This window comes from Parasteatoda tepidariorum, chromosome X1, assembly GCF_043381705.1.
Source record: "Parasteatoda tepidariorum isolate YZ-2023 chromosome X1, CAS_Ptep_4.0, whole genome shotgun sequence".
Classification (NCBI taxonomy): domain Eukaryota; kingdom Metazoa; phylum Arthropoda; class Arachnida; order Araneae; family Theridiidae; genus Parasteatoda; species Parasteatoda tepidariorum.
In genome coordinates, this window is record NC_092214.1 from 67,929,864 (window position 1) to 67,946,128 (window position 16,265).

Here is a 16,265-nt window from a genome sequence, read left to right on the forward strand (position 1 = left end):
AACGTCAAAGCACATGCGCATGTTATACAGGCTATATTTTAGCTAATTATTGTTAATCATGGTCCATGTAATGTAATTTATAAATATAAATATCTTATAAAGTGTTTATATTACATTACTGTAATATATCGCTCTTCCCTAATGCTATATGGTTGACGTTGTATGTTCATATCTTCGTTTGCTTATCTGTTATGGTACATTGCTATCTACAGTATCCTTAATATTTACAAAACCATGTTTAATGAAATTTTTTTTACTGAATTTAAGCACATAGTGTATCCTTCTTTAATGATTTGTGCTCAATATTTGCTTTTAAATGGTGGATTTCCTCCAAATTGTAATATTCCTCATTAGCATGCTTGTCTTTTAAAGGCATTTTATTAGTATCTTTTTATATATATTTGATGTAGTATTGTCCTTTTCATATAATTTTAACAGATAAATTCCCCCGAACTTGATACTTTTTCACACTACATGTAAGTATTTTTCTTCTGTAAACAGATAATAAATGCATTGATCTATTGTCATTTATGGAGAAGCTATATTCATTATTAAAACATCTAATAGATTTGATTTTAGGAGTGTCTCAGTTTTTTGATATAGATTATATTATGCTGATAAAAATAGCTTGAATATTTTGGTTTAAATTTCATTATGATAATATTCGAAAAGTGCTAAAATTAAGAGAATGCTTTAAAGACAAAACATTCTGTAAAATTCGCTATATATTTAAAGTTAAGTGCGAAATCTTAAAAAAAAAGAAATTAAGTTTAAGACATTTATTTTCAAAAGTTTGTTTTTTAGCTCAAAAATGAGATTAATTGCTTAGAAGCTATATATATTAGGGCTCTAAATAAATTATGGTTCTGGGCCACTAAAATTTTACTCAAGCCACCATTAAAAAAATTTGTGGGGCAATTCCATTTTGTTGGTTACAAAAATGGAACATAAATATCATAGAAAAATCCTCAATAATTAAAAATTTTTTTATCAAATACGTAATGCATCATGATTTATCCAAAATAAGATTTTATGTGTAAAACCCGAATTAATCTTAATATAAGTTAAATTGTTAGTGTCTGAACGTAGATCACATAAATGCAAACAAATATTCATTTACAAATTGTCTAAACTCTAAATTTGTAATTTAAATGTGAACTTAATGCAATTTAGAAGCTGACATTGGTATAAAATATTCTGAGCCGTTCTTGCTTAGTAAAATAAAATGCATAGTTAGTTTGTAATTTTTTACTATGGTGTCTGATGTAAGTTCTTCAGGTTGCATGTAAGTTTTAATTGATAACTATAATTATTGAAACCTATCTTAATGAATATGTACAATATATTTTCCATTAAATAGCTTATTTGAATTTATATTTTCTTCTATTTTCGGTTTCAACTTTTCAAGTAAAATCAAACTGGGAAACGAATACCACTGCTTACATTGGGAACTTGGCCTGTCTGAAAATACGTTTAATGACTTCCTCTTAAAATGTTTTGCTATAAGAAGGGGAAAATATAATTTATAAATAAGTGTTTTTGTGTGGTCCGCGAAATCTGATTCACTTTTACTTAACCACGCACAAGCTGTGAACAAAGTTGTTTGCGAATTATTTTAATGAGTCTATTGAATTCCATTTTGATGTAGTAGGATTGCATTTTGAGAGAAATCTAACTGAACTGAATAACTAAATTTTTTTCTGTTTAGTTGATTTTATTGATCAAAGACCCTTGATTGATTTCTATTAACAAATGTGTTAATCAGAAAACATTTTGGTTTCCCAAGTGGACTTCAAACACTTCTTTCACTGAGGATACTATTTGTATTTTGGCTTGTTGCTCAAATTTTTGCCATTGGATATAAGTTATTGATTAATTTTCCACATCACCGTTGGGTTGGAAGTTTAATATATACTTGTTGCAATTTTCATTGTAGAGACATGCAAATTTGTGATGTTAAATCACATACAATTTTATTGATAAAAGTTGAAAATTCATTGGAGAGTTTGGTGTTTTGTTTTAATGCTTAAATCGCATGTTCTCAGAGCAAACACAGAAATTTTGAAATATTTTTTCAAATACCTTAATGTGCTCTGGTATTAATTCAGCAAAATTTGATAAGCCAATTTTTATTTGAAAGTTAACTTCTTTAAACTAAGCAAAAACTTTTCTTATTGACTTCATCAACGTATAACATAGGAGTAATTGTACCACCCGAAAAAACTTTGAATAATTATCCTATTTTGCCAGGTGCCTGCCCAAGAAATGCCATCACTGTGCCAAATTCTTCTATGGTAAATTTGCTCTCTTCCTTTAAACATTGCTTGGATTCTTTTTATATATAATATTGGGTAATTCAAGACCATATTTAATTACTGATTATTTTACAGCTGCATTTCTTTTGTATAGTGACTTAAGAAGATTATTAGTCACTTTATTGACTGTTTTAAATAATTGTTTGGATTTGAATGCTATTTTAATTGAATTTCTTGGATCTAGCTTGTCTACAGAGGATTTACTTATTCGACTTTCTTTTTCTTCTATATATTGACAAAATACATACACTTTCTTTTGCTGTGAATTCCTTTATTTCATTTTCATTCATTAACTGCTTTTAATTTTTCTTTCTTTCCCTCCTCAGATTTGATACTTTTCTCTGCTTTGAGGATCTGCTGCAATCTTTGCACAATGATATGCCTTTTTATTTTTACTTGTTAGAGGCATTTCTAAAAGTACAAAAAACACAGTTCAGATCTTTAAATCCTTATTATCATTTATCGCTATTTGAATGTTAAAAAATATTAGTTATTTAGATAATAATATAAAGATTTAAGTTTTAAACAGAAAACTTGCCAAATAATTCCATTATTACATGATTTGAGACTTGAAAAAGAAATATTTTCTAGTTCTTAATTTTACAAGAAAATCTATGATGAAAAGAAGCGTTAGCTTAAATTTTAAATATTTATACATACCTTTAAACAGAATATTCTAAGCAAAATTATAATTTTGAAATGTTCTAAGTAGAGTTGAATAGCTTCACAAAAAATTTTAATTAAGTAGCTTATCTCAAGAAATCTAAAAATAATTAAATATTTATTTTATGAGTTTAAAGTTGATAATAAAAATAAAATTTTAGTACAGCGTAGTTAAGCATATTTTATTAGGATACTGTGGTTAAATAAATTATTCTGGATTAACAAGTAAAAGCAAAATATAAGATGAAAATAGATGAAAACTGAAGTAATGGAAAGAAAAGCAATGGTGTCAGATGTAAAATATAAAAAAATCATTAATTTACAATAAAAATGTTCATTATTTTCAAAATCAGAATAGATTATACAGATAAGATATAGAATCTTGCTTTAAACAGAAAAAATATATTTAGTGGCACTGTTCAGTTATTAATTTTGGTGTATGTAAAATATCAAAAGTGCATCTAGGGAATTTTTTTATTATATCAGGCTGTGTAATGTTTCTGCATATATATGCAAGATAATCTGTCTTGATAAAGTTTACTTTTAATTATTATTCCATTTTTTATTATTAGTGTGAATTTTTCAGAGAAACTGCATTTGTTAAAGATTCACTTACCATGGTTAAGATTTTGAAATGATGTAGACTTTTGTTTTACAGCCTATAGCTTATTAAAAACTTATATAATTAAGAGTTATTTCTAAATTTTCAGTTCTTTATTTCTAAGATGACACCTAAATTGTTTAAAAATGTTAATTTTAAAATTTTGATCATCTAGTTGACTGGTCTGTGGCTTTGCTCAGTGGTCTTCTGGACCAGCAATTGATAAAAGATAAAATGCTTTTATGGTCTGTGTTTTTATAACAAAATAGTAACATACTTATAATAAAAAAAAACAGGTAGTTTTCAAAGGTTTGGGTATTTGCTAATGAAGAATAGCAAAAACTTTTATATTTAAAATTATCTGTAAATATGCACAAATTGGTTGAAAGTTTTTGCTTTTCTGAACAATATCCAAAGCCTTTGAGAACTACCTGATACATGTAGCTTGAAAACAAATTTTCATGTCAAATTCTTCAGTTTTGATATGAACCCGAGTTGAAAAAATATTTTTTTCCAACTCCATTGAATAAAACTTGTTAAATAAGTCATTGTTATGAAGAAATTCCAAATTTTAAGTACTATAAATTATTGTACTTCTGTTATTAAGTTGTTATAAATAGGAAAAGATATTAGTGTTGGCCAAACATAGATATCAGAAGCTTCCCTTTTAGTGAATTTAAGATTTAGTCTTAAGTAACTAAGAAGGGTAGAAAATATTATTGAGGTTATTAATTTTTCTATCCATTGATTGGGGAAATTTCTAATTTTTATAAATTTAGTTACTAAAGAAATTTAATTTATAATTTTATAAAAATAGTATTTGATTGTAATCTAATTGTATCTACTAAACATTTTTAATCAAATTTTATTGCTGAGCATAAGTTGTGAAACTGCTTCTGGGTGTGCTATAACCTATTTGATTATAAACATAACACTACAATAAAGATAATAGGTTTCCCATTTTTTAAACACATTTACATAATGTACTGATAAAGGATTTTATATTGTATTTTGAAAAAATGCATAACTTGTTGCCCAGGGGCTGAATGTCTCATCTGGTTTATAAGTAATCCTTGCTTCTTAATTAAAATTAAGAAAGTTTTATAAAAGTTAACTTTGTTGACCAAACCTCTAAATTTATAACAAAGAAGTCATAATTTTATTAAAATATTGTAAACTTAAGGATCTTTCTTTGAACATTATATTTTTGAAACAGGTATGATTCTAGAATTTATCTTGGTAACAAAAGATAGTATTTATATTTACTCAAGTATATTAAAATTGTTTTCTAACTGATAAGTGTTTTATTTTATTGAAAGAATGTGTAAAAATTTTAAATATTTCTACCTTAGTGTTTTATAAATCGTGTAAATCAATCTGTCAACAGCATGATGGCATTATGCTCAGAAGAATATGTAATGTTCCTCGGGAAGACGTTATATAATTACAAAAGTTCTGCTGGCTTTTGTCAGAAATTAATATCACGGCATGCAATTTCAATCACTGCAACAATTGCAAGCATACCAAAATTTAAAAAACGTTTAAATGAAACAAGAAATAAGTGAAGTGCTATCACAGGATTCATATCGTGACACATCCGATTGTATTATCAAGGGATTTATTGTACATGAATAAAAAATTTTATGGATTGATTTTAGTCCAAAATATTTTTGAGACTTTATATAGTTCAAGGTTTGGGAAAGAAAAAAAAACAGAATTTTATCAAAAATCCAAGAACCAGTTGTTGTTTTTTTTAAGGGGGGGGTTAAATCTTTTTTTTTTATTTATTTATTTATTTATTTTTTTTTTGTGGTTTTTTTAAACAAAAAATAAAATTTATTACCAATATTAAAATGTAAGCAAAAAGTTTCAGAAAGACTTTATCAGCTATTAAATTATATTTTGAGTAAATAGTGAAAACGACTCCCGATGGCTGAGCGGTAGTGCTGTTGTGCCACAGGTCCCTGGTTCGAACCTCGGGCCGGGCAAGGTTGACTCAGCCTTTCATCCCTTCAGTGGGTCGATAAATGAGTACCAAGCATGCTTGGGAACTAAACACTGGGGGTTTCGCGTTCGGCTGACCACCTAACCGGAACATCTGCACCCCAGAGCCCAAGGTCAAGAAAACTGAGATGGGCACAGTAGGCCTTGGCCCTGTATGGGCTGTCACGCCGCTGAGTTTAGTTTTAGTGAAAAAATTAGCTCTTTTGCTTAACTATGCTAATGTGTCAAAAAAGAATAAATGAAGATTTTGATTGGGTATATATATATATTACTTTACAATTTCACTTAATATGCAATTAAAAATTTAGATATTTGTATTTGTTGTTGTTCTCTTATCCAGTAGTGCGAAGAAAATTAAATTTGTCCAAAAGTATCTAAAACAGCTTTGGCCACATCAAAAAATCCATGGAGTAGAGGAGTTGCTGTGGGGGATCCAGGTGAATCCTGACTAGCTTTGCCAGTATGGCTGGGCAATCAAAGACATGGTAGGGAGAGAGTTCTGTGTCGACGCAGTGAGGACAACTTCTGTAGCTTCGATGGCCATCTGGAGATATTTTCATTCCCCTGAAGTGTTTAGTCCTCGATCTAGCTATGGTTTTGGAAATGACTCGATCACAGTTTAGGGCAGGGATGGAGTGCTTCAGAGAAGTAGTAGAAAGTAATCTGCGACTGGCTATTGCATCAGTTAGGGTCAGGCTGTTGAAAAATTGGGAGTTATCTCTGGCCTCCTTGGCCAGGACATCAGCTTTCTCATTACCATCGATATCAACATGTGCTGGTATCCATTGAAGGATACAAGTTCTTTGGGCCGCATTTTTTTTTGTATTAGTAATGCATGTGAAAGAGTAATTTTCTCTCTGCTTGTCAATGTACGAAAATATCTATTATAACTTAACTATGTGGGTACTATAACTTAACAATATAAGTAACGATAAATAACCGAAATATCAATCTACTTTATAAAATGCACTTTTTTCTTCAATTGAATCAAATCAAAATTGAAGGTGATATATTTTTATAGTTGAAAAATATTTGATGGTTAAAGCTTAATTGAGTGCATACATATATATATATATGTAAGGGTATATTTTAGTTCTAATGATAATGAATTACTTTTCTGATATTTTTAACAATATAAAGCTTCTAGCTTTTCAATATGCTTCTAATGTAGCATTTAATAAAATAATATGTTGATAATATTTTAAAAGAATTTTGAATAGTATTTTTTTTTTTTTTTACATAAACATTGTGTTTAGAAAACACTAGAATCATAAATAACATGCATGTATAGTTAGTCTATAGAAAGAGTTCCCTTTGCCTCATAGTCTAAAGCTGTCTGCTGCTATGGAAACCATGCATTTTAAAGAGGAAAGCTTGTCAACTCACCCAAAAACCTGTCTCAAATGTTGATCTAACAATCCTACTTAAATAGTTAAACCTCGTAACCATAGTCACTGCCTCAGGCGAGTGGCTAGGGGGCTTCTTTCTATAGATAGAAAGCTTGGTTTACATGGCTGAAAGAAGAAAAAAATTAGAAGTAAACTAAAAAATTAAATATAAAATTCATAATAGAACCTCATTGGAACATAAAAATTGATTTGTTTTATTCTAAGTAATTTTTATGATTGAACATTAAATTTGCTCATCTTAATTTATTTTATACACATGCAATGAAACCTCTCTGGAACGACCAGTCTCTGTTCCACAGTGAAATGGTCATTAATGGAGGTTGGTCGTTCTTATAGTTTACCTCCATTGACTACAAAATGTTACAGGTACATGACTTTTCGCAAACAATTTTAATTTTAGTCAGTGTCATTTCCTTGATGTGAAACTGTCGGCTTCGTGAAAACTATGTAGATGAATAAAAAAGCGTCAAAAGAAATGATCCCTACTGATATAAGTATGAGTAAAAACAAATGTATTAATTGTGTATGATAGAACTATTTGAAATAAACAATTGTTTTTTGTTTAAGTTTCCGTTTAATTATCATAAAAATTAGCTTTAAAAAATGAGAGGTTTGTTTGAGATGCTTAGTTTTTTCTAAAAGACAGGGTATCTGCGCACCTGGAAAGGCATGAATTTCAGTTTTGAACAAAATTTGTCATGATTTTAACTATATTTTTTAAAGAAAATCGTGGAAAGTCATGGTTTTAGGTCACCAAAAAATCTAATTTTTAAAATGGAATTTAAAAATACCCTCCCATTTCATAGTTTTCCGAATATCTGAATTTGTAATAAATTGTAATCCACATTAAATCCATTTTATTAAAATGTAAAATGTTTTTATCATGTTTTAAATAAAAGAAAAAGCATCATTTCTAGAGCGAATTATCTTTTAAACTTCTGTGATTTCAAAATTTTTGTTATTTATTTTTGATTTTATCAATTTAAAATTCTAGCTGAAGCAAGCCAGTCATTGGCGAATTTTTTTAAGTTCCGAAACGAGAACAGAAAAGTCAGGAGTATTTCTTTCCTTTCGGACGAACAAGAAAAGTATCTTAAGAATATAATTCTGAGGAAAAACAATTACTTGCTTTTGTATTTTTTTCGGCTATTTTATTGCTTCAACTCTTTCTTTACTCTGTTTTTTTAAATTTAATATCTTTAAATATGACGATGCAGAATATAACAGTTTTGGTTATACCTATCATTTCAATTCGTGTTATTATAATGCTTTTTTAAATTTCTTGTGTTTTTGTCAGAGAAAATAGTAACTTTGTTAAGTCATGAAAAATTCTGAGAATTAGTCATGGAAAATCATGAATTTGAAAATCTAAAATGTAGCAGATACCCTGAAAAGAACTTTTTTTATAATTTAACTTTCAACTCTGTTAACTCTCAACTTTCAACCAGTTCTGCTTCAATAGAACGGATGTTTTCCAGTTTTGGACTAATTCATTCGAAACTTCGTAATAGATTAGGAACAGAAAAATGTTCAAAACTAGTTATGTGCTACCATATGCTGTGAGGAGCAAATGAACTAGACTATTGAATTTTGAATTAAATTTCTACTTCCATCATTTTCATTTTGATTATGTAGTGTGATGCATGTTCTAAGTTTTAAAATTATGTATTTAATTAGGATAATTAAAAAGTGTCCATAATAATTTGTTTAATTATTTCATGGATCAGTGACTGTAATGTTCTTCTGTTTAGTTTGACTTTTGTGATTGGTTGTTAGTTTTTCAGAAAAATCAGTAATTCTGAATTTTAAATCTTCAATTTTTTTAAATTCATAGTTAACATAAGACAATACAAATTTAAGTGCTTTCTGTTAAATACACAGAGTAGTTAGTGTCGATTTACAGTATATTCAGCCTATTCATTTACTATGCTGAAAATTTAGTTTATCCAAATACTTGTGAATTTCATTTTGCTGAATACTATATAGTTTTGTTGAATATCTAAATATTCAGCTGTTGAATAATTACTTCTTGCTTTCAAGATATGCATTATTTGTATTCTTAATACAAGTGGAGAAAAAAAAATTAAGAGATAAAAATTGTTTTAAAATGATAAGTGTAATAATTATAAATAAATATAATAAACAATATGAATTATATTTATCATTATTCATAAATATAACTACTTTTAAATTCAAATTAACATACTGGATAATAAAGATATTCGGTATAACATTAAAAAAAAATTTTTATACACTTGTATCTTATATCAAGTTTGTATTTATACAACATAACTTGTAAGTTCCTTATAAATATTAGTTATATGTTCCTTATGTGTCAAAAATGCATAGTAATAAAATTTTAATTTTCTTAAATATCAAAAAAAAAAAAAAAACTTTTTTCAAAATAGAAATATTTAAACAATTTTTGTGCATAATTTTTCTGCACATGCATTTGAATATAAATTTCTGAGATTTTTAAATCTGTTATTTTACCTTAATTTTTAAAAAATATTTTAAAACCTGCTGATTACCTATAGTATAATTAAATTTCAATATAATGCATGGTAACTGTTGGTAGTTTTGAAGTTTATATATTTTCTTGGCAAACTTCAGTTTTTGACGGTTTAAACCAGTATTATACCCTTGTCATGTCAAAAACCGCTTTTTGACGTCAAAAACCCAACCCTGGTTATTAATATTTAGTCTGTTAGTTTCAAAATTTTTATCAATGTGTAGCATTGTTTTGTCCAAATAAATGTTAACCTTTTTCATCATGTAAATATTGATGGTTTACTTGTGCTCTCAATAATACAGCAACCTCATATTATAATGATCATCTTTTGGAACACCCTGGTTATGCCGAGATTGACTATAATAATAAATATAGACTAATAATATAGATTGACTATAATAAGAGGTGTAAAAACTGTTCTACTACCTGCCATAATAGAGTAATCTACTACAATTACCTCTATGGCATGCTTAGTGGGCAACTGTCTGTTAAGTTATGGCAATAGTGTGTAGCAAATCAAAATATACGCTGCCTATATATTTTATGTGAATAATAATTCTCTTTATTTAATCTACCGGTATTAATACCCATTGATTTCACTATTCATTGTTTCTAACAGATTTTTTTTTATTTGATAATTATTATTAATCATACTGTCTGTCAAATATTGTAGGTTGTGGATATGGCTGCAGTGCTGGAAGTTATTACAGCGCTAGAGAAAGCTATTATAACCAAAGAAGCATTAGAGGTATGGGTTTAATTTTTATAAAATGCTTTTTCTTTAGAACTAAGCTAAAAAACAAAGCCTTTGTCTCTATTTCTGGGTGAATATTCTAATAATGCAAAATAAAATAAATGAGAAGATTTCATATGACGAGGAGTATTTTTAAAAGTGCACATTTATTTTTATTGTTAATTGCCCCTAGAAATATAAAAAAAGTACTGGTTCACTCGCAATTTTTGACCATTGTTATCAACTTGAGGTTTCTTGTTCATGTCTTTTTTTTTTCAATAAAATTTTTTTCATGAAGATATTATATGTACTAAATAATTATCAGATCCAATATTTATGTTTTTAAACTGTATGAAGTTAAGAATATGAATGTTATCTTTGGTAACTATTTTATTTATTTTGTCTAAATTATATTATTTGTAATTTTGTTGGTATTAGTGCACTTAATTGTCCTCATTTGCCCATTTCAATGGTCCTAACAACCAAGAAGGAAAAAACAATTAATGTCCATTTTTCACAAAAATGATTGGTTTGTCATCTGTTGCAGTTTGTGGATTATTTGGTTTTGAGAAATCAATAACTTGAAAAATCGATCCTCCGTGAAAGTTATTACTGGATAGTGGATTATATGCATTAAAAAAGAGCAAAATATGCACTAAAAACTAGAAATATGCATTTAAAATTCAAAGTTCAAACTTATTTAAATACTACTACTACTTAGCTTTCCCTTACAAAACACAGTTGAAACAGATTTTTTGCTAATTGGAATGTAATATTTCTTACCAGAATCTGCATAATTCTGATTTTAAAAAAAGGTTAAAATAACAGTATGATGAGTGAGGAAAAAAAAATCATTGCATTTTCCAGGCAGATTTTACTAAATTGAATAATTTTTGTTACAATGCACAACTAAATGTTCTTCAATTCTCAATAGAATACTGATGTTGTGTGCCATCAAAGATCATTTTAAAAGTAGAAAATGATCTTTCCATGTCAACAGACATTATTGTGCAAAATTTGTAAAATTTTGTACTCATTGATTTCACTTTGTCAGGAAGTTCATTTCCATTGAGAACATCATTTATCTTCACTGCTTCAAAACCTGTATTTTTGTTTCCGTATTTTGTTGAAAAGGAAATGGTGAATGAAACGCCATTTTCCTTTTCAACTGAGTCTGGAAGAGCACTGATGCATTGTTGAATTCTTTCAACTTCAAATGTGGCTTCAGCTAGTTGAATGCCTGTTTCAAGCTTTATTGCTCTACTTAAAAACGAAAAAGTGAGTTTCAATTATTGCCGAGTTCTTTTGCAAAGAGATCCTAGTAATTCATTTGCAGCATAAACCGAAAAAGCACTTAAAAAACATCCACAACTGATTTGATTGTATCAAAATTATTTGCGTAAAAACTTGCAGCCATGTACCCTACCTGGTTATCACGCTAGAGAAGTAAGGCAAATTGGGATATATTTCCTATACAATTTTATGTGTACAAAAGCCTTAAAAACATTTACTGAGGAGAATACTTCTCAAACAGTCTTGGCCACCGTGTGAACAGCGTTTGCTAAATATGTAATGTGCAGTTTTCTGGGATTGAAAATTCACAGTTCTGCTACAGATTTGATCCTATAGGGGAATCATTGAGAAAAGTTAAAATATCTTCAAAACCATCTCTATCAGACCATATTAATCTGATGGAGTCATTAACAAACCTTGCTATGGTTGAATGATTGACTTTTTCAAGAGCTTTGCTAGCTAGAAGATGTGATTAAGTAGAAACATCGTCCATCTTTCCACAAATAAAATTAGCAATGTAGCAACCAAACTTACCTGTCATCTCATAGACTTCATTCCATATAGAGCCATCTCCGTTACCGGTATCTTGTCAAATATCATCTAATATTTCGTTATATATTGGTTACAGGTAGTTCTTTCTTAGTCTTCATCAGGAATGTTCTGCCTGGTACAATATTTTTTTTTTTAAAAAAACTACCTTAAGTTTAGATTATATAACATTTTTAAAGAAATATTGCTGCTTACTAAGGCTTTTCACAAATCACTTTCCTTTTTAGCTGCTTGAATATGAATGATTATAAACTTTGAACAAATCCTTTTGTATTCTGTTTTTTCTTAGCGGAGTGAACATTAGTTTTTATATGTTGATCGATCTGGTGCTTCTTTTTTCACAAGAAATATGTTTTTGACAAATTACACAAAATACAATTTCCTCATTGGTCGTGAGGTTTTTCTTATAAGATAAAAAGATTTAAAGATTGGGCAGCTCTGGCAAGCAAGGCACGTTGACCAGAGGTCTATTGTACCCGAACCCCATGATTAGCATGAAAGCCCTATAGCTGAGATGAAATTCAGCAGACACCTTACAGGAACGTCTTGCAGTTCCCAGGCATTGACACAATGTTGCCCTAAATGCTCAAATCTTTGAGCAGAATAGACCTCACAATCACAGAGTATGTGTCGTGATGTCTCTTCTTCAAGATGACAACCTCGACAAAGAGAATTGCAGGGCATCAAGTGCTGCGCATTTTGCGCCAAACCGGTATATTTGCGCATTACTGCGCAGAAACGACATTTTATGTTAAATTTGCGTCGAATCTGTGCCAAAAAATTTTCGGGGACCAACTAAACATTGCCAAATTTTAATAGCATAAAAAAATTTATCTCTTGTTGATTTCATCGTTATTGAAGTGCCATCGTCTTCGTCAATAGCAAGCTAATGGCCTTCTTGCACTATTCTATTTATAGATTAGTACCATGATCTTTGAATTAACTAGGGGACCATCCACTGAGTACATATTTTCAAGTTGATCCTCAGAACAGTCAAGAATTACAAAGCTTCATAACTTCAAACTTTCCATCTCCCTTTTATTCATTTCATTTAATAAAGATAAGAATTAATTGAGTTTCATAACATAAATTTTTTATCTGAGGGACCTTCCACTAATTGCATATTGTTTTTAAATAATTATTTTACTTTATTTATTGTTTTTACTAATTTTTTTTTTACTTATTGCATTTTATTGTTGTATTATTACCTTCAAAATTTTCAGTGCTCTTATTTTGTTTTAGGAAATAACTTAATAATATTTAGAGGCAAGATTTTAAATAAGTATGAAGAGAGGGGCTTTCAATATTTTAAATGCAGCAAAAAATCTTATGTTTTTCAGATTTGTCATTCAAAAATACTTTAATTCATCTCTTAATGATTTGATTTAAAACAATTGATATAAAAAATTTTAATTATCACAGATTTGTTAAATATTATGAGTGTAGGGACAATATAATAATTTACTTCTGACAAAATTTTTTTAGCTTCAATACTCATTGTATTTGCATTTAAAAATTATTTAATTTTTTTTAATCATTTCATTAATGCAGTACTTTATAAGTAACCAATTTTAATAAAAATTTATTAGGGGCCATTCACTAATTTACATTTGTAATATAAATTTATTAAAGTTTTCTTAATTTGCTTAATTCTTTACATATTTTTATAAATTTGGTATGATCAATATTAATCTTGTTAATGTTGTGTTGAATATACTATTACAAATAACATTTATTTAAATTTTAATAAAATTACACTCGATAACCTTAAATAATAGTTAAATTAATTAGAGTTTTGAATTACCTTTTACAGAATTAAATAAAGTAATTATTAATTTAAAAAATAGTATGAGCCACTCAATATTGAATTTATTTAAATTTCTTTTGCCAAAAGCTCTTTTTTTTTTAAAGAAATATTTCGGCAATATTAAATAAATTTTTAGGTCTTTTCCAAACTGAAACACCATTGATTCACTTGCTGTATGATGAAATGGTGTTCCTAGTTAAAGCATTGTTAGGGCGTTTTTTGAAGAGTTCTGCTTTTCATGTTTCTCGGGAAAGGACTTAAAATCATTGGATGTAGAAAACGCAAAAATTTGGCAAAATTAAAATTTAATAGATGTTGGACTAGATACCACAAAGGCGATGACATCCTTCTGAAAAAAATTATGTATTTACTACTTTTACTTGGCATGCTCAAAAAATTTATTAAAAGTATTGCCTCTTAAAAATAGGTTACTGTACCATCTTAAAGTGTTGAATCCTGTAATGAGAATGGAAGAAACTTCTATTAAGTCAATAAGATATCTGGCAATAGTAACCCCATCCATTATAAAGCCTGGAGAGGCATCTTTGTTACTAGATGAAGGGACAAGGTTACATGGGGAACCAGAAAGTTATTCTTCTGACTCAAATGAATATGCACAGATTGATGTGTTTTGGAAAAACTATTTTGTGAAGAAAGATAATTTTGGGAAATATCGAATATCCTCATATAACATAGCTCTTTTGTGCGTACCACATGGGAGTGCCGATATTGAAAGAGGTTTAAGTGTGAACAAAAAGCTATTTGACAATAAGGCAAGTTTAAACTTGCATAGTGTGAATGGTTTGAGAGAAGTTGTATCATATATCAACAAAATAAGGGTTTAAATAACTTTAAAGTTGACAAAGATATGATTAAAGTTGTTCGTGTAGCATTTAAAAATTATTCTGCTCGATTAGAGGTTGAGAAAAAAGGAAAGAAAAAAGCGAAAAGCTCGAGACTGAGGAAAGCAGATTGAAAGCTGCTGAAATTTATATGTAAAAAAAAGAATTGAAGGCTTCTCGGGATCTCTTAGTCGCAGCTGAAAAAAATATTAAAGATGGGTAAAATAATAAAGACATATCGGTTATAGAAAGCGGACAGATCCTCTTATCTGAGGCTAAGTCGAGGATAGCAGAATATTTAACAGCATTGGAAGGTACCAAAAAGAAACTTAATTTATTAATGCAGGGACCTTCAAAAAAGTGTAAAAAATATGATATGTTATTAGTGAACAAAATTAAAAATTCTTGTTTTAATTCTATTTATTAACTATGCTCCAAATCTTTGTTTTGCTGCTCCAAAATTGCTTTTTTGTTGCTCCAAAGATGCTCCAAAACCATGTTTTGCCACTTGAAGCCCCGGAATTGGATTCTATTCCCATTATGTATAGGTGTCTTCTGAGGATGCAGTGACCAGTAAAAAGACCAATGATCTTCCTTAGACTATTTCTATTAAGCTTTAAAAGCTCTTTTTGATGTGCACTAGGACAGTCGCGATTTAGCTCCTTAGCTTGTCTCTGACCATCAGCAGCCCGCCATTGCTCATGGGCAATTTTGCCATAGAGTTTGAAAATGGACGCCCTAAATGAGGTGGGAGAAATTCCTAGTGCAGGTTCGAGGCCCCAGAAAATTGCATTAGAGCCAGCTCGTGCCTCTTCATCAGCTAGCTCATTTCCACCGATACCCATATGTCCAGGTACCCAATCCAGGGATACCTTGTTATGAGTGGATAAGTCACAGAGGACCGTGAAGCATTCCCACATTATCAAAGAGGTGAATTTACACCTTGACAGTGATAGGAGAGCAGCCTGACTGTCAGAACAGATGCGAATGGTCGTATTTTGATATCCCTTGTCTAAGCATATCTTGCAGCACAAGATAATGGCATAGACCTCTGCCTGAAAAACAGTGGCATAATTTCCCAAAGAAAGTGAAGTTTGGTACCATCATTGGAGCTCTAGATCCCTGCTCCTGATTTAGCACCTATCTTTGAACCATTAGTGTACCATATTAGACATTTGCCTTTAAGCCACCTAGGAGAATTAAACCATTCTTCTCTAGTATGAAAATGGATCTTAAAGGGCTTGTGAAAGGCATATTTTAGTGACCTGTAGTCAGTAGGCATGATGAAAGAGGGTATATCCACCACTTGTGAGACAAGATGTCCCCATGACAAGTGTTTGAAATACTCTTTCCATAGGCCAAGGTGCATAAGACGCTTTATGCCTGTCTGAGCTTCAACTTCAATGCATAGGTTCAATGGAAGAAGCCCAAGTAAGCTCTCTAAAGCATCTGCAGAAGTGGTCCTAAGACAGCCTGACAGGGCTACACAGACCATTCTTTGTAGTCTATTAAGATTAGACCTTGCGGAGCTCAATGT

At 29.4% G+C, this 16,265-nt stretch overlaps 1 protein-coding gene across 2 annotated transcripts in view; it reads left to right on the forward strand.

Moving 5' to 3' along the window:
• LOC107451023 (mediator of RNA polymerase II transcription subunit 26) overlaps window positions 1-16,265 on the forward strand; it is a 35,311-nt gene that overhangs the window by 889 nt on the left and 18,157 nt on the right. Inside the window, exons 2-3 of one of the 2 annotated variants that reach the window (XM_071187651.1) lie at window positions 439-476; window positions 10,178-10,252. In XM_071187651.1, the coding sequence (XP_071043752.1) occupies window positions 10,187-10,252 (66 nt within the window). In that variant the 5' untranslated portion in view covers window positions 439-476; window positions 10,178-10,186. The remainder of the gene's footprint in view (window positions 1-438; window positions 477-10,177; window positions 10,253-16,265) is intronic. The other variant, XM_016066989.3, reaches the window with a different exon arrangement.